The sequence below is a fragment of the Crocodylus porosus genome, unplaced genomic scaffold (genome assembly GCF_001723895.1).
Source record: "Crocodylus porosus isolate Cpor-Errol unplaced genomic scaffold, CroPor_comp1, whole genome shotgun sequence".
Taxonomy (NCBI): Eukaryota; Metazoa; Chordata; order Crocodylia; family Crocodylidae; genus Crocodylus; species Crocodylus porosus.
In genome coordinates this window covers 106845390-106868675 of record NW_017728943.1, presented here as the reverse complement: position 1 = coordinate 106868675, position 23286 = coordinate 106845390, and the positions used below count along the sequence as shown (strand labels likewise).

Sequence of the window (23286 nt, the reverse complement as noted above, 5' to 3'; positions counted from 1 at the left end):
CCTCTGGGGTCAGAGGCAGGGGGTCCCACAGGGACAGATGTGGTGGGATGGGGAGACGCAGGAGGCAGGGGTGGGGATGCAGGGGGGCCAGTGCACAGCGCCAGAGGGGGAGTGGCAGCACTGTGGGGCGCTGCTCCATCCCTGCCTGCCAGCTCCCCTCTCTCCCCCATGGAGATAGAGATTTTACACACACACACACACACACACACACACACACACACACACTCATTCATGTATATTTAGCCAACAGAAGCAATTCTCCAAAATATAAATATAAAAATGCTTTATAGTAACAATGTATATAACTGACATTTAACAGCTTAATTTTCAGTCTGACAAAGCAGGATAGGAAGTAACAAAACAGATTAGAGGTAGTAAACAAGAGTGTGCTGAATTAATTTCAAAGTGAATTTGATATTGTTATATACCATTTGTGTAATGCTTTAATTTCTTGCCTTTGTAGCTCAGATTATGTTTAATAACAATCAGCCTTGATACTTTTAAAATAGTTTTTATTTCACAATCAGTGATTTATATTATCCATAAGCTATTTTAGTTAAAAGTATTTTTCTTAAATCTGAAAGTAAAAAAGTTGGCATTCAAAATGTAAGCTCTTTAACAAAACTCAGCAAGCTTTTAAAAGCTCTCTCTCACAGTCACATCAAGCTTTCCCTACACTGCACATGTACAGACATTTCCAAGCAGCGGGGTAACTACACTACACGAAACCTTTCATTTTAGCAATGATTACAAAATCTTGGTCTTTGGGTAAAGCATACAATGAATAATGCATAAATAGTAATGTCATAAACCAACTCGTAGACAAAACTGTATAGGAAACACACACATATAGGCTGAAAGCAGTAGCCATAGGATAGATGGCTGGATATAAATATTTTTCCCCCTATACGTACATAATAATATGTATATATTATCCAGAATCCATAGGCTCTGCACCTATACTGGGTATTTAACTTTGTTAAAACTCTTTGACACAGTTTCTGTTAAATTGGCTCTGCAGAAAGTGTTAAAGATTATCCTAGTTTTCAAATGTTTCAGAATAAAATACAAGTTTACCTGTCCTGTGTTTAAAATTGGTTCTCCTAAAATGATTTAATCCCCAGTGTACAAAAGGGAACAAAACTACAAAACTGTCATTAGGCACTTCAGGAGTTGAAATTTATAACTTTCTAAAGACACTTTTGATAAAATACAGTTGGATTAAAAAAAAATAAGTGTTTTTGGTTTTTTTTGTTTTTTTAACTTAAGCAGGAAGTGAAGCATTTCATCACAGCATCTCTAAAAAAAAAAAAAGATGACAATTAAAAAAAATGTTTTTACACATACAAAAGCTGCTATACTCAAGTTATCAATGCTTATTATACTATACATTTTTTAGAGTAAAATTCAGTTTAAGATTCAAATGTACACTACTCAAGTGACAAAACAAATCTCAATTATTCATTGCAGAATTCTGACTGATCAGATCCCCTGAGAATTTGAAACAGTCTAATAGGGCCCTACTGAGCATTTTGTAAATTGGTTTTATTGACTAATCTAATGTTCACAGTCTTGCTTATTTACATTTTCACAACAACAGATTCATTTGTTTGTGAGCAGACTTTTTGTACTTAGTTTTAAATCTTTTTGGAAAAAAAAAGAAAATCAAAAACATTATTATACCTACTAGACAACTGCCCATCAGGGATGACTGGGAGGGGGAGGGGAGGGAACTAAACGCCACCATCCACCACCTCACGCTGTCACCGTCTCCCAGGAGCTGGGGGGAGAGGGGTGTGCCCTGCTTTCCCCTCCGTCCTCCTTGGCTAGCAACCTGCGCTCCCTTCAGGGAGCGGGGGAGGCCCCCTGCTGCGGCCCTGCTCCTTGGTGGCAGAGGGGGACAGCAAGGACAGCCCTGCCATGACAGCCTGGACTGAGGGCAATCATGGCAGCCATCCTGGCAGTGCTCTGCTGCTACCTGTCTGGAATGCTCTTGGAGCACTCTGATTGGCTGCCGAGACAACCAATCAGAGTGTGAATAAAGCATTACGGACAAACAGACTAAGCCTTTTATAATATTAGAATAAGTTAAAAGAAAATCAACTATTCCTGTGTATAAGGCGGCAGTGTGTCTTTAAATTAAAATCTCTCTCAAAAATTAATGCCAGGAAGAAAGATCCCATCAAAATGGAAACAAATATGCTTAAGGAACAAGGGTCAGCAACATCCAGCCTGCAGAGTGACTGAATCCGGCTTGTGCTGTTGCCACTTCTTCCTGGTCTTCTCAGCTGTGGTCCAATATGGGACGGATGGTTTCAGTGCTGCAGTAGTGGCAGGGGGACTTTGTCTGTACTTGTCCCTGAGCCAGGTAGCTGAGAGCTGTACTGCCACTGCTTCTCCCTCTCAGCTGTGGCGTAATCCCAGCTTCCAGCCCGTGCAGATCTGTGCTGCAGCCAGGGAGCTGGAGACTGGAAGAAGCAGGAACAGCATGGGTGCAGCTCCCAACTGCCTGGCTCCAGTGCTGGCATGGACAAACCCGCTGCTGTGCTTTCAAAGTCGGCCAGCCTGTGTTGGACTGAAGCTGGGATGTTCCAGCCTGTGCCTTATAAAAATTTGCTAACTCCTACTTAAGGGTATTTCTGTTGCTACAGCTTTTTAGTGCCAATTAAAAGAAACATGTACTGAGACAAAATAAGGAAAAATTTTTCCTATAGCTGTAAGAAAGATAACAGACAAATGTTTACTTGAGATGGCAGTTTACTTCTATTATCCCAAAAAGAATTATTAGGCTATTATCAATCACACCTTGTGTTATTAACTAACAAAAGGCATATGGGGTTTAAATGAGCACAAGGTATTGTAAAGATAAGAACTTTATATCCTATTTCCATATCATTACTTTGATAAATTTAAGAGTACTATACACAAAGAGTGCATTTTCTGAGCTGAATACCTAGAAAAATATCTAAATCTTAAAGTATATAACTAAATTACTGTTAATCTGTTAAGTTTCAGAATTTATGGGTTATATTGCAACTTAATTCCCCTAAATCCTATACGTAAAAAAATACAGGATTGTGTTTAGATTTTCACACACTGGATTTAGAGATGTCTTTTTCCAGAAAATAAATGTTAACCAATTTTATTTATATGAACATACAAGTAATTATATTTTCTCACCTTGCATATGGAATGTATGACAGACTATACCTGAAAAGGAAAGGAAAAAAAAGTTTAATTTGAAGAGCATTTCATTTTGATATGGCAATTTACTTTGGATTAGCCAAGAATTAAGGAAAGCAGGTTTTACTAACACAATCTAAGCAAGTTACAACTGCTGAAAAACAAAGGGCTCTGCACGAACTACAAATATTGCCAAGAATTTCTCATTAATTTTTTTCTTTGCATTTTTCTATGCATTACAAATTCCCTTAAATATAAATTTCATCACATAACAGAATTTGGTGGTTTACTATTACTTGACAATTCTTAACACATTACTTTTTAAAGATTAATTACTTGATTAGATTAAATCTGCAATTCTCCCAGAAATCAAGATGGCAAAGACTTCAAATAAGGTTCAAATATAACAGAAGTAGAGCAGGATTTGATATGTGAGTGTGTACATATGTTGTTTTCTGTAACTCTACAAATACAAATGAAGATTGTAATAAACTAAGGAAGGCACAATGGCATGTTATTCTTACAGCTGATATGCCATTACTATCTGAAACATGTGCTCTGACAGCTCTGAACATTGCATTTTAGTCCCTTACCTTTCCTGCTCAGATCCAAGAATGGATTTTATAGCCAAAAGCCACAACTTTGTTCTGTTGCAAAATAAATAGTTACCTATCCATAACCTGAGTTCAAGATGGCCTCTGTGTGCTCACAGAAAGGCCAGTCAATGCAGAAGGTGGGACAGCTTCATAGCATACTTGTTAGGGTACTCAGGCACCCACCCTCCTATTCTTTTCCTCAGTATTCCTGATTGTTCTGAGGCCTGGGCTATACAATAAGACATGCTGCCCTCTGCTGCCTCAGTTTCTTCCAGCTCCTCAAAATCAAATTGCTATTAGAACTCCTAGGAAGAGGAGATGGGGAATGTGAATATGCAGAGTCCCTCTGCAAGTACTCTGGCTACAAGTAAGAAACCTTCACTTCTAGATTCAGTGTCTTCACCATATTGCTGTTTATGAGACTGAGGGGGAATTTTAGGTTTTTAATCACCTGAGCTTCCAAAATCTCTCTACTGGCAAAACTGCTCTAACTTGTAAGAGTTGAGAACTGCACCTATGACCAGGGATCATTTTCAAAAGTAGCATGACTCCTAATCTCAAAAAGAGGGAACATGTAAAGTATGACTGTTAGGGTGTCATATTTTATGCTTTAAAGAGTGGTAGATTATAGTATTGTTTAAACTTTTTTATATTCAGCCTTATTTAATCATTGCTTAAATTTTGTATAGCCTCATTTTTGTTTATCAGCGGGCCCCGAGTTGTTTTTGTAGAGCTCATAGTGCTTGCTCGTTATATTTTTTCCTTTTTATCACTGTGAGAAGTTCTTCTAAAGTAACACAGCAATGGCCTTGTTACCAGCTCAGTTTAACTGAACTCGGCACTAGCCAGTTGAATCAGAAGGATGAAATGATTGGATATGTTAATGAAAGGTGATAAAGGAAAAAATCAATGGACACTGCCCATTGTAAGACACAGGAAAAAGGCCAAATTAAGAGGTGTGCTCATGATGGGCCTGTTGAACAAAGGGAGATGTAGACAGGATAAAATATGGACAGTATGCTGACTGCAGAGAGACCAATCTGAAAACAAAGAGTCGTTGAAGGAGTGACGTTGAAGAAAAAGCATAAAAGGGGGCAGCAAGGAAGTTGGGTGTTGTCACTGGCATAAATCCAGCCTTCTACACCTGCCCAGACCAAACCAGCCAACAACGCACCCTTTGCTTTGAGGAACTGAGTGGCTGTCTTTCTGTTCAGCAAAGTAACATCTGGGATGGGGTGAGATTATTGTACTGAATGTTTCTCTCTCTCTCTCTGTATACAGAAACTGTTAAAATAACATTTATTGTACTAATAAAGTTAGTCTTTTATTTTAGGACACTGAGTTGTCCGTGTTCATATTGCACATCCCTAAGCGCTATCTTGGTGAGCAGTGGTGCCAACAACGACCTTTGAAAGGCTCTGATTAACCAGTTGTCTAAACAAGTAAAATGACACTAGCATCTCAAATGCATGGCTACCATGGGTAGGCACTCTGTAAATATCTGTGGGTCAGTAGATAAGTCATAAGGCTTGATTTGCATTAAAAGTGGTTGTATCATAACACAAGATATTTTCAGTGTCTGGGTCTAAGAGAGATACACAATTGCACATTATTTCAAGTCACAAGCTACAAAACTATCTAGGTCAAAAAGACAGGGCACAGGAGCACAGAAATATAGGACTGGCAGGAGCTACCTGGTCTATCCATTCAAATTCTCTGGGACTACATATAGCCATGTCACAGACATTTAGTTTAAAACAGTCCACGAAAATATCCACTCCAGCCCTTCAAGGCACAGAGGACGTTTTAAAAAACACAGAAACTTTACTTACAAACGAGCTCCCAACTGCACGCAGAACCTCAAACAAACCCAATGAGGAGCCATAGGAAATGAGCAGGAGAGGAATGAGAGCTGCTAGTGTCAACATGAGGAAACAGAACTTTCCAATAAACATGCTGTGCTGCCAAAGATCCAGCGCTAGATGAAGTTCCTTGTCTTTCTTGGATGTCAGAAAATATTTCAAGTAGATACCCTGACCTTTGAATTCCTTTGACACCTCTATAGCTCCTGCTTCCAACAGAGGACAAACATAGGATTATAGTGCTTTTTTGAGAAGTACCTCTGGTCCCAGCTACAGGAAAAAGTTAACACGAGGTAGACTAGGGTTTGAAAACGTACCATTCATCAGCTAGTCTACAGTAACTGGCTGCATGTACAAATTTTTCTTGTAGTAAGCATGAGATATGCCTTTTCACTGAAGAGCAAACTAAGTTACTTCCTGTTTTTGAGAGGCACCCTAGCTTATACCTTATACTAGTTTGTTTGTGTGATCATATCCTCTAAATATGAAAGGTGGATGGATAGGGTGGAGAAAGGAATCAAATTAGTGAAAACGAATCTGTTGACTTCCAAACACTGATATAATAGGAAAGTTCTATCTTCAAAAGGTCAAAGGGAAAGGGTGAATTCAAACTGGCCTTACTAATATATTTGAGGTCTGATGGGCAAACAATTGGTCAAAACTGAGGGCTGTTTTCTGTTCGTTCAGGGTTTAAAAGGCTTTATCCACTTCTGTGGCTGAATAGGAGGTGTCTACTAGTATGAGAACAACATGATGGGGCATAGAACTGTATTTGGCTGTGTAACTGCTTCACAACAACCATCCAGACACTGGTAAATTAAAGACAGAAGCAAATCTACCACAAAATATTTTTACCCAATACTTAAGAGAAAGTAGAGTGATAATAATAATAATAATAAAAAAAACTTAGTCCATAACATCTATTCCGGAAGGAACAGCAGTAGACGTCAGAGCAGGAGAAAAAAGTGTAGAGAGGACAGACAGAAGTGATCATTTTTGCCCAATCTGGCCACAGAAAGTGGTCTATAACAGTGACCAAACACTTTAAATGCATGGCTGCAAACTGCTTCAAAAAAAGCCAATTGTGTGAAAAGTTGAATCCTCATTGCATAAGGTATTAGATGAAGACATTTCAAAACAGAGCGTCTTCTGTAACTTGCATCTGTGCTACCTCCCAGCCTGTTGCTATTTTCAGAATGAAAGGAGAGAAAGGGAGTGGAGGGAATTTGGTATGGGATTTTTTTCAGCCTCCAAGGTGGGAGAGAGGGGGCTCCAATTCACCCACCCTGCCCTCCAGCACCAGCTAGGAAACCCCTAGAATGAGCTCCCTCTGTTCCCTTTCCAATCTTCCATTCTGAAAACAGCTGGGGTTGGCAGAGAGGAGGGGGTATTATTAGGGGAAACCAGCAGCTAGAGTCCCCGCCCCCCCCTCAGGAACCAACAGTGAACTTCTGTTTGGTCCGGGGGACTGCTGCAACTCAAAACGTTTCTTGCTAAGTGCTCAGAAGCGCAGTTCCTGGCTGTAACTCGGTCTGCACCCAGAGTGTTACTTTCACGGCAGAATACAGAACAATGTGCTATCAATACTGAATACATTTTAAAAGCATGGACTGATTAATACTAAGAGAGTTTATTAAGGATCACATTGACTACATCTAAAGTTACCTTGCCAAAAAATGTTCAATAAGTTTGAGCTAAATCCATACATAAACTCTGACTTAGTTTAAAAGACATGCAAGTTAAACTAGATTTGTTAAATAAAATATTTTCATATGTATTTTGTTTATAAGAAACCGTTGAGGTATGGGCAATTTAAAATGAGTTTAAAAAGCCTTACCATGTCATTGCCAAGAACTGCAATATGCAGAATAGCACGGCCAAACCCTTCTTACCCCACTGAGAGAAAGCACAAGAAATATTGCAGGTGAAGTTATTTTACAGAAATCAATGCTATTTATAACTGAAAACATAAGTTTACTCAACCAAGTCTACCCCAAACTTTAGTTAAACCTGATGTTGAATGGTCATAGCTGAGGAAATTAAACATCTTAGTCTTCCCTTTTTCATTCTATTATTGATTATAGTATTGCAATACCATTCCACCTGAAAAGATTTTATTAGCATTTTACTATACAGCTCTTCCCTTAATTATGAAACTCTTTAAGATGAAATAGTTAAAAGACTTAACCATCTCCTCCACACTCCCATGCATATTATTTATACTTCAATCATGTTGCAAGAGATATTCATTTCTGAAACACATTACTTTCACCCCACATTTTAATATTTCAATTATTAAAATAGGACTGAGATAGTTATGATATTGCTTAATTATCAGTTCAAGCTTTGTCTTCTTTCCCTTACTCATATTAAGAGCTTATATTCTGGCATTACATATTTTTCCATAGTATGCAGCCACAAGACTGTTGTAGCCAGGATATTTAGAACCACCAGCCCAAATGCAATTGTAGACAAATTCTTCACTTTCACTGAAAGGAAGAGCGACATGGCACAAGGTCACCCATCCACTTTCTATTTCAGTGAACATTAAAAATGCAGTTACCAAATTTTTCTTACCCAATAGTTGGAGGAAACAGACTACTGCCGGAGTTAATGACCCATCTGTGCTAGCTTACAAAACATAAATTAATATTACTTACCCAGAACACAGCACAGAGTGTAGCTATAAAGGAAAACTGGGGGGAGGGGAAGAAGAAAAATTAGTGCACAGTATAATCGTTTCTATATGTTTTTATTACAGTAATGAGCCTTTCAGAATCCACTACCTAAAACAAATACATTCAAGGCTTGCCCTGCAGTGGTACAACATTCTATTCATTCAATAAACACCACCACCATGAATACAGCATTCATCATATCAATCTTCTAACAGGGCATGCATTAGTACCATGATGAACTATCAATTCACAGCCACTGAACCTGGCAAATACCGACCTTGCTTCTGCCAATGGTTTTTATTTCTGAAGAATAGTCAGAAAGGCCTACTAGGGAGTAGCTCTCATGTAGGTGAAAAAGGTTAGATGAAGGCTTAGTTAAGCTACTCATGGAGCGCTCTGTTATTTCCTCCATCAATTGGTAGTGCCGATGAATAGGATGAAGGTAGATTCCAAAGTACAACTGGCTTCAGAACTTTCAGTACATGATCCAAAGAGCTTAAGAGCCAGATTTATGACCAGAGTAGCTATTTTTCCCACAAAGTAAAACCCCAAGACATTCGGTCTGTAATTTATGAATAGTATCCTTAACTGAACGGGAGGATTTCCCTATAGAGCAGGCTACAGAGACCGAAGATTTTTGCAAGAAATTAGGTTACTCTATTAGACATGATACACACACTTTGGGTATTTTACTTCTATCTGATGCAACTTTCTTTGGTGTTGAGATTTCATTTAAATAAAATAGTTTATAATCCCATATCAACCAAAATGGTGTTGAAACTGTGCTAACCAATTTTTTTGTGTCCTCCATGAACATGTGCCAGTAACTACCATGACTATTCTGTTTGTGTATTTCCACTTCCCTGCACCTTTCTGTCTCTAAGAACTCTATGTGAATGTAAAATGCACAGCCTACTGAGAGCTACAGCCATATAAATATAATTATGCACAAAAAAAGACCTTAAAAAAGGATTTTGGCTAAAGGTTCTAATCAGGTATTCAAGAGGGAGGAAATGCCTGAATTAATGTTATCTTTGCAGTCTTAAATCAGACCCCTTGTGTGAAAACACGACTCATACTTCGATTACATAATCGTTTACTATTTTTGCATAAAAAACTTTGCCTCATTCCATGCAAGGAAGGGGTACGCTCACTTCACGTACTACCATTTAAAATGTTGCTTTCTCCCTGTTATTTTGGCCCCATTCCTTGTGTTTACTGAATGCTACTGAAACACTAAAGAAATAATTCATTCCCATGGGTATTTCTAGCTGAAAACCGCAATTCCTGTTTTGTGGGAAATTCTGAAATTAGAAAAAAATCCAAAAATGAATGCAACCATTTAAAATATATATTTAATTAAAACAAGTCAAAATAGTACTTCATTTTCAAGCTCAAAACATTCCCATTATTTCCCAAGCTGCCCAGAGGTCCAGCACTCTGTCAGACGCTTCAAAGAGCTCAGAGGCAGAGATGAGAGGTCCTCTGGGCTATCAAGGAGCCACCTGGCAGGCTCCCCCACCCAAGTACAGGGACTCTGGAACCAGGGACCAATTTCATCCCATCCCTATGTTCCTTCTCCCAAACTACATACCCTGCCTCACCCAAATCTGTGTCTATTCCATCAGAATTCAAGTTAGGTCATCTTCTCTGCCAAGCTGACTGGGCCCTGGAAAGGGAGATGTGTGGATGTCTGTGGTTCTAGCTCTAGAGGTAGTCTCTCAGCTTTATATTCTTGTTCCTGGCCCTGAACCCAGAGTGGCTTCTAGTAATCTGGATTTGCACCTGCAGGGAAGCTGCTCAGCTCTAGAATTTATGTGCATCCATGAAATCTTCGGGGAATTCAACCAAAATGATCTAGCAATTGTTTTCTAAGCATGTACACACTGATATCTCAAAGGCTTATAACAGCCAAATATGGCTGGTTTCTCATGGAGGTTAAAGGCACATCTCAAGCATGAAGGTCAAAATCCTGCTAAGTATCAAATCATTGCATCAAAGAAAGCGGGTAGGCTTGAGTTTCTCCAAAAGAAAAAAAAGGGTATTCAACTGTTTTTAACATTGTTGCAATATATATACAACTTACAGCAGCAACCCAAAAAGATGGGGGAGGGCTATTACCTCCATCAGCTGTAACCAATTAATAAGCTAGAAACCACTCCTATACAAGACTAACTCAGGCAGAAAAGGGTATCAGGGTGCTCTGAAAGGAGAAGCACTGGAAGATGTGTTCCTTAATGTAATACTAGGGGTGCACCAATGAAGATTTTCTTAGCTAATACCAATGGCCAATTATTAACCAGCTATATTGGCCGATACTGATGAGATAGCCAATTTACAGGAATGCAGCCTGGCAGCTTGGAAAGCAGCATTCAGCCGATAAGTTTGTGGGGAGGAGTGGGAGGGGGTGCAGAGAGATCCGACAGTAAGGGGGGGGGGGAGTGGGACAGGTGCTGCCCAGCCAGGGTAGCGAATGTGACCTTGGAGGTGCCTTATCCAAGAGGGGGGGAAGGGAGGCAGTTTCCCACCACTGTGCACACCCCTGGGGGAGGCATGGGGGGCATGTACCCCTCCAAGATTTATTTGCAGGGTGGAGACAGGCTGGTCGCTGTGGGCCTGGGGCCAGGGGCTGTGCCAGCCTTTTCCTGGTGGGAAGGCTGGGCCAGGGTTGCGCTCAGGGGAGGCAGGGCAGGCAGTGATGGCACTGAGAGGGGTGACTATGGGGTGGGCTACAGCCACCCCAAAATTCCCCACAGTGACCCCCACCAGCACTGCCCACTCCACCCACACCCATCCCAAACACAGTCACTGCCCAGCCCTCTGCCAGGTAGAGGCCAGCGCAGCCCCTGGCCCTGAGCCCACAGTGGAAAGCCCACCTTTGCCCTGCACAAAATCTTGGGGGCACATGCTCCCATGCCTCCCACAGGGGTGCATGCAGCAGCATGGAGCTGCCCACACCTCCTTCACTCCCCACCCAGCACCCCACATCTCCAGGACAAGCAGTCCACAGCTGTCCCGCTGCTGGGGTCACGTTCACTGTCCTCTCTGGGTAGTGCCCTGCCCCACTCCCTCCTTAGCATGGGGGCCTCAATCTGCCCCCCCCCCCAGGCCCCTTCCCTCCTCCATGCCCCATCCCCCCCACAACGACTTACCACCTGGATGCTGCTCTCCAAGCTGCCAGGCTGTCTTCCTGGCTGTGTGCATGCTGCATCTGCATGCGTGCACCCAACATTTAATTGGCGATATTATTGGCTACACTGGCCAAAAAAAGCTGATGTTAATTTTCCTTGTATTGATGCCAATCCAATATATGACCAATATAGATCAGTGCTCCTCTACATAAAACAGGATCCTTGAGCTTGAACCCAGGGGAGAGGGTACTCCTTGTCCCCTCCTCCCCCTTCCTTTTCTTTTGTTTGGAAGAGAAAGTACAGTCCTTGAGATAAAGGACGAAGGACTAATGGAACAGAGAAAGCAAAGGTTGGCAATCCACTTTTTTAAAAGCTTTATGGAGTAAATTAACTTTGTTTCCCTGTGAAGGACTAGTTCTAATCCATGATGACAAAAGGACTATTCTACTAGGACCATGCCACACGTTCAAATTAAGGTTGGAGAGAAACGAGCTATAAAGTTGTTACATGTTTTCAAGCACTAACTTCACAGCTGGCTGGCTTTTTTATGGCTGGACAGACATTTTTACGGCATGATAATTACTTTGCATATGTGACTGGTCTAAATTTATTGCTCAATTAGCCAGTTAATTGTATAATATATGTAATGTAGGGGTACTGCAAACATTGATGGAGCCATTTGACAAGGGATAACACCTCTTCCTAGTTTTATTTTTGGAGACGGTTGAAGGATTTGGGGAGAGAAATTGTCTCAGATACCACTCAATTCACAGTTGACCCCCATGCATGGAAAAATCTTAGTCCAAATGACTAGTCTAGAAAAGCTGAAAATAGGGAGTTGCTGGAAGATTGGAGACATTACTAATAGATGGTGTTCCCAGCCTTTCTGCCACCAATCCAACCGTTAACCTTTTGAAGCTGAAAAGTAGATAGATAGTGCTTACCAGCATAACGAGTGTTGCAATTAATCTTGTTGTCTCAAACATTTTTTTCATCTGCTTTATAGGTCCCACCAGGAAGCATGTACTAATGGAAAAGTAAATGGGGGGGGAGAAAGTAAATAGTAAGTCCCTTTCAAATAAAGCTTTGCAAAGAATCATAACAGTAACTTGTATTTAGAAAGCCTACCACTGAAGTTTACATATAAACTAGAAAAAAAGCCTTATGTCAACATTCAGCAACAGATCCTGCTAGCATTAAAAATGAAAAATCTCTTTATATTTGGGCCTGAAAACAGCCATATACATCTGCTCCTGATTCCCTATCAATGTTACTAAAGATATTGAAAGGAAAACAATTTTTATTGTCCGGTCATCCTAAAACTGCCTAAAAATGATTTTTTTCTGACTTTGAGGAAGGTTGGAAGATCTTAAGTAGGAAGTTTTGCAAAGTGAGCTTATCCTGTGCCATATATCTACAAGAGCTTTTTACTTCAATGTAAATTTATGATCCTCAAAGCTGCAAAGAAACTCTTAAATCTAACCTACGGAATGAAGCTACTGCAGCTGTTTGGTGGCATGTGTTATACCCACTCAAGAATGTAGGGGCACTTTTTTTTTTTTTTTTTGCATGAGCTCAGCAGATAAGCAAACAAGCAAACGTGGGAGCAGGCCCTGCAGTTCTTGCCAAATCCTCCACCATTCTTCTAAGCCTGAACTGTACCTAATGCACAAAGAATAAAGGTCTGTGGTAAATTTGATCTTCTACAGCGTGTCCAGAATTGTTCAGGCAGAAAGTAAACCTGAATCAGGTCTTGCACATGTCATTCTCCTAAATACCAGGCACTAGGATATTCTGAAATAGATATTCTGAGACCCTTCAATCCCTCCTCCTTCTGGAGATGCTTAACTTTATACAAAGTTCTTTTTCCACCAAGACAGTCAAAATGACTATATCCTGGTGGTTTAGGTGCCTTTGCTAGACAGGGAAGACCTAAATCCCAGTCCCTGTTTCAGTGAATGTTTATATACAATAGAATTATGTCAAAAGGAGAGTGAGGATAAACCATTTCAGGCTAGCCCATAGCTTACTGACTAGACCACGCTGTGAGTCAATCTCCTTAGGAGAAAAGAATTAAAATCAGCTCTCTCCCATCTTGGGGGCTGCTCTAAAAATATTGGGTATGAGCACACTACTACCTTCTCCTTCTCCAGCAGCTCACTGATAACAGGCTTTTATTAAAAACAAGCAACTGAAAACTAAGTTTTGATTTGTTCAACACAAACATTTCTCATTTGAGCATAAAGAATGTGAAATACCTAAAATTCAGCTCAATTTGATCTACAATTTCTCTCTCACTTTTTTGGCTTGGCTAATGAACTAAAAGCTTAATTATTCAGGCAGCCCTATGATGAAATCCGGAAGGTACAAAGTATAGAATTGATGTGGGGTGGAAGGCAAGGAAAGGGGCAACAGAGCTGAACGCAAGTTAGGGTGTGAGAGTCCAAAATGGTATATAAAAAGCAAATGGCATGGAGTGGTTGTCTAAATGTGAGGACCAAGCATGACTACCAGCTTTTCCTCTTCTAATAAGTGAAGCTTAATGACAACGCGTAGGGCTGTCCAAGTGGCAGTCTGCAGGCTGCATGTGGCCTGTGAGGGGTTAAGTAGCAGTCTCTATGCTCCTCTGGCCACTGCTCCCTTCACTGTTCCAGCTGTAACATCAGGATTCGCATGGCTCCCTCTTCTGCCTCCAGCTTCTGCTTTCTGTGCAGGGGACATAGAAGTGCAGTACAGCAAAGGGAGCTGAGGAGCAGTGCTAACGCATGGTGCAGAGGTTCATGCATGGGGAGGAGGCATGGGCACATCTGCACAGTGCAGTGATTGGGAGGGGATGCACCCATGTGGTGCAGCAGTGACAGGAGGCATCCCTGGAGTGAGATGCCTGAGGCTCACCTTGGTGCAATCCCTGGGCATGTGGTCCCCACTTGTGCGGCACATAAGGTGTTTGGCCACCAGCCACTTATAAGCTGGACAGCCTTGAGCTAATAAGCTCAAACCAAAGCATATTTTTTCATTGTCAGTGTTAAAGACTGTAAATATCTGAATCTCTGAAGACATGGATCTTGCTTCACAAGGAACCAGGTCTTCCTCATCAATGGCAGCCAAACGACTAAATTTAATTTTAAACCCTGAAAATATTTCCTCAGGTGAGGATACTAATCATTTTCTTTTTCCTACGAAAGGTACAAGAATAAAACTAAGTTAATCTGGCAGGGAATATCAGCTTTGCCTACTTCTAATGTGAATGAAACATCAAGGAATAGGTAGGATAGATAAAATAATCATGCAAAAGGGGAGAATTGATTTAAATGTAGTATCTTACACTTTTTACAAAGAACTGAAATGTTACTGAAACAAAAGAACTGGACAAAATAATTGACAGGCATTTTGTACTTTTATAGCACCTTTGAAGATCCTCCACATTTTTCAAACATTAGTGTTATACTGCCTGCAATGTACAACATGTTACGATGACCTTGCACTGACAGACGGACTAACTGGCTCTGAAGTGACTACCACTGTTGCAGAAAACTGGCAAGAGCCAGGAACAGAATATATGTATCCCAAGACACCATTCCCTACCTCCTCCCCCAATCATCAGTATATTAAACAACCTATTGTTAAAAGTTTCAGAGGTGTGGGAAGGGGCTGTGTCAGGCTTCTGGGGCCTAATCCAAGTGCACAGGGCAGGAAGGGGACAGTGGCAGGTGCTAGGATCTGATACTGGCACTCTGGGTTCCATCCAGCCTGTGGATCAGATCTGGGCTGCTCAGCTGGCCTGTAGGGCTAAAGGGTTAGCACCACTGATCTAAACAAACATTATACTACACTGTTAGAGCTCTAATTTAAGAACATCAGCAGAAATGATCCAGTAGAAACATTTAAGAAACTTGATGAGTACTGTTCTGCAGGATGTACATCCATGTGCAGTACTTGGATATGAACAGCAGAATTGCATGTTGATGTCACTGTCAGATCACCTGTGCATGTAATACAATTCCGTACCAACCTGAGTGGTTATTCTCTCTTTTTAAAACTTCCAATTACATGGCTGCAGTATAAAACTAGTCTTTAAGAAGTGTACATCTTCCCTAGATTAAGCAATTGTCATTTTCTTTAAAGCCATATCTGATCTACTGCTGACAACACCCATAAGGCTTGATGCAGGATGTTAAAAGACATTAAACAATAATATCTATATTTCAAAGGAAGCTTTGAAGAAAGGGCAAAGAGAATGAGGTCTCTACTCTGATCCAATTTTCTTCAAAAACTTATTTGAAATGGTACTGCTAATTACTGCTTCTTGGAGGAGTCAGGGAGGGGCATCGTACCCCTTTCTAAGGATGAGAGTTCTGCACAACATTAAGATTATATACCTCCTGTTATGCTAACATGTAAGAAGATGAAACACTATCATCCAAACTCCTAGTTTATGGTGCCCTGCATGATTCAGTTCTTCCCCTCTAGCTTCTATAAAGGGCCATGAAAATGATAAAGTCTTTAGACTTCTGTGTTACCAATACAGAGATACCACTCAAGCACACATCTTCTTAACCACCAATGTAACCACAGCCAACACATCCTACTGGTTGCAAGGAATCAAAAGATGATTTAAGTTTTGAGACCACTTCTTTCATCTAAGACTGATGTGATGTTTTAAGTGTGTGGGGGGGTAAAGAACTTGCCAACACTCCTCCAACCTTCTTTCGAAGGAACTGGCCCAAACAACATGCTGCATGCCATACTGTATTCACTGCTCTATTTGGATGGAGAAAGAGCTGCTTCCACATCTACCTGCATCCTTTCCTATGAGGAAACACTACAACTTGCCTTTATGGCAACCCTGTATTATCTACACATGAATTAACTATCATAAGAAGGCTGAAGGAAGTAGCAGTTCCTCTAGTACACAGTGGTGAACCTCATAAGCCAGAGAGGTAGATGTCACCATGTCTGTACAAACCAGACTCTAATGTAGGGGTGTGCAAAATATAGCCCACAGGCCAGATCCGACTGCCAAGAGATTTTGTCCAGCCTGCAGTGGATCCCTAGCTCCTGCCCAGCCCAGGTGTGGAGGGCAGCTTGAGCCGTGGAGTGTGTAGCTTGTCCCACTGCCCCTAGGCGCACACAGCAAGGCTGGGATGGCCAGATTTGATTTCTAGCAGCCCCGGTGGTGGCAGCTCCTTCTGGCTGCTGCAGCCAACACACCTGGCCCTGCTACATGGGCACCCTGACCCATCTACACTGCACGTACTGGGTAGGGTGCACAGGTGGATGGCGTCTGGGAGTGAGATGGGTGGATGGGGCCAGGGAGACCCCGGCATCTTGGGGCAGTGACAGTGCAGGGCCAGGGGCCAGGGAAGAGCTGTGATCTGCTCCCTGCATGTCCCTGCGATGAGCATGGGTTCTGCAAGCAGGGACGTGAGGGCAGTGGATTGTGCCACTGGCCCAGCCTTGTTCTGTCACTGCCCCCAGATCCCAGCCCTAGACCCAGACATAGCTTCCTTGCCTGCCTGTGGCCCCATGCCATCCGCCCAGTTGTGTGCCCTCCCCACCCAGCTCCCAGCCAGTCTCTTTGGAGACGCTAGGATCACGGGGCAGTGACAGTGTGGGGCTGGGGCAGAGACCTACAGGGAATGGATTGCATGATCTGCCTATGCTCCCCTGTAACAGGTTCTGGTTCTGCAGGCAGGGACATGTAGAGAGCAAATTGAAGCTATGCCCCAGCCCCACGCTGTCACTGCCCCACAATCCTGGGGTCTCCATGGAGACTGGCAGGGAGCCATATGGGTAGGGCATACAGCCAGGCAGATGGGATGGGGCCGTGTGTGGGGACCTGTGTCAGGGATCTTGGGGCAGTGACAACACAGGTCCAGGGCCCAGGGCAGAGCTGCAACCTGCTTGCTCCCTGCATACCCCTGCCTGCGGAACTGGCGTCCTTTTCAGGGGCGTGTGGGCAGCAGATGACATCTCTGCCCCAGGCCCTGGCCCTGCATTATCATTACCCCATGACCTTGCCCTCTAATCCTGGCCTTGCCCACCAGTTCCACTCCCGAACATGCTGAAATGCCTATATGGAAAAGACATTAGTTATCTGAAGAAGAAGGAAGTCACAGAAGCATGATATGTACACAGAAATTCAAAATATATAGTCTATACCTGCTAGTCAAAGTAAAAATCCATCTAGATATATTTATGAAGCAAACTTACGAACTACAAAATAATCTGAGAGGGGCAAATAAGGAACTGCTATTCACTTACTGTGATTTAAGTACAAAATAAGAACCTGAAATTGTAAACAGCATTGTTTCTCACAGTGGTCATCTTTAATGTAATCGTCAGATAATTGGTTACATCAACTGGAAATTCAGATAAAAATATTAAATACTGTACTTCTTAAATGATAAGTAAGAAAATAATTCATACCTGGCTAAGGCAGCAACATTTCCTAGTGTATAGAAAACAGCAAACAATTTCAGTCCTGATGGAAGCCATAACAGTGCTGTCCCCTGCATGAAATTGAAAATGTGCACAGGTTTTATCTGCTACTCCAGTTTATCTATTTTACATTTACATTTTGTAAGGCACATGCTTTCAGAGACTAACATCTCCATGACCTGGTAGCATAGTGTATTCAGAGATTTAAGTTATCCAGTATATTAATATCTTCCTGACATTGATTTAACACACTGAACTGGAACACCTAATAAGCACAAATGCAAAAATTATTTATGTAATGCCACCAATAAAACTTATGTTTGTACAATGTAGCCTACTCAGGACTATTACAGTTTAAATTAAAAATCTTTCATTTAGAGTTGTAACTTCTTATACATAAGTGGAAAATATTAACAAAGCCGCAGTAGGCTCATAGTACTCGTATTATCCCCAAACCAAACACAAAGTCATCCTCCCTGACTTTTTACCCTGCACTTACACCCCAGGTTAGCCATTTCCCAAACAGAAGTCTGAGACAACAAAGCTAGGCTGGTAGGCCAAGTATATGCAAGGGCAGGGGAAAAGAAATGACTTAGTTCAAATACTTTCCTTTTATAACATCATGCTGTCAGCACCCTGATAACCCAAAAACCCTCTGCTGAGTACAACTGCCAAGAGCTAGCACGGGAATCCTAAAGGGAATTGGAACAAAGACATTTGGGGCTTCTTGGGCCACAATCATCATCTTCAACTTCACAAAGCAGCCAAAGGAGGTCAGAGCAGAGATGTAGCACTCTCTATGAAGACTCTCAAACAGTCACATTCTGCACCAACTATAATCTTATAATACCAACCCACATACAGCCCACTGCAATAAACCAGTCTGAATAACAAAAGGAAGAGAACTATCCATTTCTATACCCAAAAGGAAAAGGTGCAAAATCTTTGACAACTGCTTGTCAAAGACATGTTTAGGGCTAAAGTTATCTGATCAGCCAGAAATCTAGGCAAGACCATATTATGAATATATCTAGCAAAGAGCTACATTTGTAAAGAGCTTGTCAATACCTTTTCAACACTGGTGGTTACGTTGCTTCAGATACAAAAGACTTCCAGGTACACATCAATTTTGTTATGGATTCAGAAGCCTCCCAGAAACTGATCATTTGCCTTCCTAGACCTTCCCAGGTCACCTCTGATTCAACATTTTACTGGCCACATCCCAGACTGCATCTTTGGTCTAAATGTCAAGGCAAAGGACACTGCAAGACAGCTGCTATGCTGCATAGACTATTACTCTCTTTATAACCTCTTCTAGCTCCCAACACTGAAAAGACCAGTATTTCCAATTTGATCATGAAGTACCACAAATCCCAAAACCTTCTAAAGGACTACAGCAGCCTGTCCATAGGACGAGTGGAAGAACTGATTATTCATTTTATATTTATATATTAGCCACTATTGTTAACCTGTTAACCCCCAAATAGCCCCTTAAACACCGCCATATGTATTTCCTTTTTTTCAAAACACTATGCCAAGTGAAGAAAGGTGGACATAAATCCACATACCAATCAATGGTAGAAAACAAGGCTGACATGGCTAGGATGAAATGCAGAAAATTCCTCTCAATTCTATGTTGAGGCTGTATTACAGGCTAAGAAAACTCCTTATTGAACTTCCTATTGCTTCACATTTCCACTCCAAGGAGACATCCAGGCTATTAAACTGCTTCATCAGCCTCAAGCTCCTACCAGCCTGCAAAGGTGCAGTCTTGCCCAAAGTTCTGGAATAACAAACCATGACTGTTGCCAGCAGTGGCCATTTTCAAGGGGCCTACGCTAAGCTACAGGAGTATTGCTAAGCAGAAGGCCCAAAGCCTATTGCTAAGTAATCAGTGTGAACATTTGCAGATGTGACAGTTAACTTGGTCAGCAAGTAAAGGAAATGATCAAACACAATTAAAAGAAAGCACAAGGCCTGAAAGGATAGATGGGTAAAATGGCAGATTTGACTGGTGACCAGAGTCTATTTCCCAGCAGTCCCAGCTCCTGGCTGGTCTCCATGGAGAGCCCAAGAGTGTGGGCCCGCAGAACTGCGGCTCTGTCCTGACCCAACCTGGCTTCACGGTGTCATGGCCCTGCACTAACAGGGTCTCCACAGAGACCAACCAAGAGTGGCATGGGCAGGGCACACAGCTGGGCAGGGAGATATTCCAGGTCTAGGGCAGAGCTGTGATCTGCTGTCCGTACACCCCTGCAACGAGCATGGGTTCTGTGGGCACGGGCGTGCAGGGAGTGGATCACAGCTCTGCCCTGGCCCCACCCCATGCTGTCACTGCTGCAAGATCCCAGGCCCAGAGCAGCTCACCGCTCTGCCATGCACCCTGCCGGTCCCGGACAGTTTTCATGAGCACCCCAGGAGCATGGAGGCATGACAGTGCAGGGCCTGGCTGGGGCAGAGCCCCAGTTCTGTGGCCCTGAGCTGGTTTCGCCTCTGGGCTCCTGGGGTCTCCATGGACACTGGCTGGGAGCTGGGAAATGGAGTCCACCATGGCCCAGTTCTGCCTAGACTTAGCCCACCCCTGAGATAAGGGAAGACCACATATTAAATAATCCATATGCACTATATCATAGCCTTAACATACTAGTAGTAGTGATTGATGTAACTATGTGCATTCAATGTTACTTTTGCTATAATAGATAAATTTTTGTTGACATTCTTAGATAATTTTAAAAAACAAAAACAGACTTGTCAGAGAAGACCATAAACTATAGCAAAGAAGAAAAAGGAAACCCTCCCTCTTTCCCAAGGATACAAATCCCAACTAACTGACACCTTCAAGTCCACAAGAGATACAGTTTAATCCAGTTCCAAAAGTTTCAGTGAAATAAAATTAAATAAAAACAATCAGAAATCATTTCTTAAGAGTATTAGAACCAGCCATCTATAAATACTGGGAACAGCCTGGAGGGAAATTTAGAGAATTCAGTAACTTCAAGAAGACCCACTGCCATCTGCGTTCCACCATCCTCCCACTTCTCAAGTCTCCCCAGGTAGTATAGGTCAGAATCTATGTTGTGCTGTTATGGGTAGCCAGATAAACGTTTATCCTAAAGTCTGTTTTCATGTTTTAAGGCGTAAGCAAATAAAAGGTTGGGCTGTAGACCTGTTTCTGCTTCTTATCAGTAGCCTAGCCACAAGTTTACCTGCAGTATGGGTAACACAAGCTCCTACCATCCTGCATCACTGACTCCAAGATGAACATGGGCTGGCAGTGTGGGGAGGCAGTCAGGAAGGCCAACTGTACCTTGTCATGCATCCACAGATGCATCTCGAGCAGGTCCAAAGAGGTGATCCATCCCCTCTATGTGGCACTGCTCAGGCCGCAACTGGAGTACTGTGTCCAGTTCTGGGCGCCGCACTTCAAGAGGGATGTGGACAGCATGGGGAGGGTCCAGAGTAAGGCCACTTGCATGATCGGGGGCAGCAGGGCAGGCCTTATGAGGAGAGGCTATGGAACCTGAACCTCTTCAGTCTCCACAAGAGAAGGCTGAGGGGGGATTTAGTGACCTGTTATAAATTAGTCAGGGGGGATCAGCAGGCATTGGGGGAATCACTATTCCCCCGTGCACTGCCAGGAGTGAACAGAAATAACAGTCACAAGCTGGCAGAGGGCAGGTTTAGGCTAGATATCAGTAAGCACTACTTCATGGTCAGGGTGGCTAGGATCTGGAACGAGCTTCCAAGAGAAGTGGTAATGGCTCCTACCCTGGGGGTTTTTAAGAGGAGATTGGATGAACATCTGGCTGGGGTCGTTTGACCCCAGTATTATTTCCTGCCATGGCGGTCGGTCGGACTAGATTATCTACTCAGGTCCCTTCCGACCCTGGAAACTATGAAAGGCACCAGTCTTGCCAAAAAGCTCTGGAATACAAGCCATGGTCAGCAACTTCAGAGCTCTGATATTATCTGGCCAGGCCTTCAGCAACTGGGATAAAGCTTTGGGGCACTGCTTAGGGAGTTTATTCCATTACATATTATTTTAGTTTAATATTTGTATCCATCCTCAGGTTTTTACTGTAAGCCACCCTGAGCCTCTCTGGTTGGGGAAGAAGAGGGGACAGCATATACATTTAATAACAAAACTACTTACAGTGAGAGTGGTCAAGTGCTTCTTTTTGCAAAATAAATTTTTCTTGTGGCTGTTTCAAGACGAGAGTAAACTCTCCAAGGGCTAAGAATTATCAAGAACTTTATCACTTACTGCTCCCAAGACAAGGAATTAGTGTTCTCACTGGCTAATTTTGGATCCCCTCTGCCTTAAGTACTTTATAAGACATATCTCTAAAGGGTTTGAATTGAAACTGCACATCCTTCTCTACTACCGATGCTATGAATAATTCACACAAAGAACTGCATAATTAGTAGCTACATCCAGGAAATCATACTGAGTATTATTTTCTGGGGAGAAATCTTTCAGCTTTTTTTCTATTTCTACTTAAATATTGCATAGATTGCTCCATCTTTCTAAACATTCAGGTTAATATAGACACCTGGACAGATGTTGAGAATTTGTGTAAACCGGTATTATTTGTGTTTGATTTAAAGTATTTCGTGGCAATGGCACAAACACACAGCAATACTTACAAACACATGCCTCCATGTACCACCAAAAAATATTCCAAAGCAACACTCAATGAAAACTGCTTAGCCATGGACCTACGTATCTCTTTGATATGAAAAAAGATGATCAAATTATTTTAAATTGGGACAAATAATTCACCATGTTGTATTGCAGCCAATTATACAGATTTTCTGTAGGGTATTCACACTACTGAGAAAGAGATTAAGTCCACAATATCTGATGAGGAAAGTTTTATTCTCTCTATAGCAAGTGACAAGACAATAAATGATACCTTTATATTCATTTTTTAATAAAGGAACTTGACTGATAACAATACATGCAAGAAGTTCCTTTGTATTCCTTTTGTAGTTTGTACTACATCAATCTTTGTAGACAGGGACTGGATGTATTTAAATCAGCTGGTCCAGACAAACTCCACCCCAGAGTGCTGAGGGAATTAGCTGAGGTCATTGCGGGACCTCTGGCACAACTTTACAAGCAGTTGTGGTGCTCTGGTGTGGTGCCAGAGAACTGGAAGAGGGACCATCTTCAAAAAAGGGAGGAAGGGGGACCCGGGAAACTACAGGCCAGTTAGTCTTACCTCGATCCTGGGGAAGCTTTTTGAGAGAATTATCTTGGCACATATCCACAAGAGGCCAGCAGGAGAGATTATGCTTAGGGGCAACCAACACGGGTTCATTAGAGGCAGGTCCTGTCAGACCAACCTGGTGGCCTTCTATGACCAGGTCACCAAATCCTTAGATGCAGGGG

General features: G+C 42.2%; 1 protein-coding gene across 2 annotated transcripts in view; it reads right to left on the bottom strand.

Annotated features, from left to right (window-relative positions):
* Positions 1 to 510: 510 nt before the first annotated feature.
* SFT2D1 (SFT2 domain containing 1) overlaps positions 511 to 23286 on the bottom strand; it is a 34508-nt gene continuing 11732 nt past the window's right edge. For both annotated transcript variants that reach the window (XM_019549977.1, XM_019549978.1), the window contains 6 exons: positions 17880 to 17962; positions 12395 to 12476; positions 8302 to 8337; positions 7479 to 7537; positions 3181 to 3210; positions 511 to 1299 (listed from right to left, as the gene is read on the bottom strand). In XM_019549977.1, coding sequence (XP_019405522.1) covers positions 1260 to 1299; positions 3181 to 3210; positions 7479 to 7537; positions 8302 to 8337; positions 12395 to 12476; positions 17880 to 17962 — 330 coding nt within the window. In that variant the 3' untranslated portion in view covers positions 511 to 1259. The remainder of the gene's footprint in view (positions 1300 to 3180; positions 3211 to 7478; positions 7538 to 8301; positions 8338 to 12394; positions 12477 to 17879; positions 17963 to 23286) is intronic.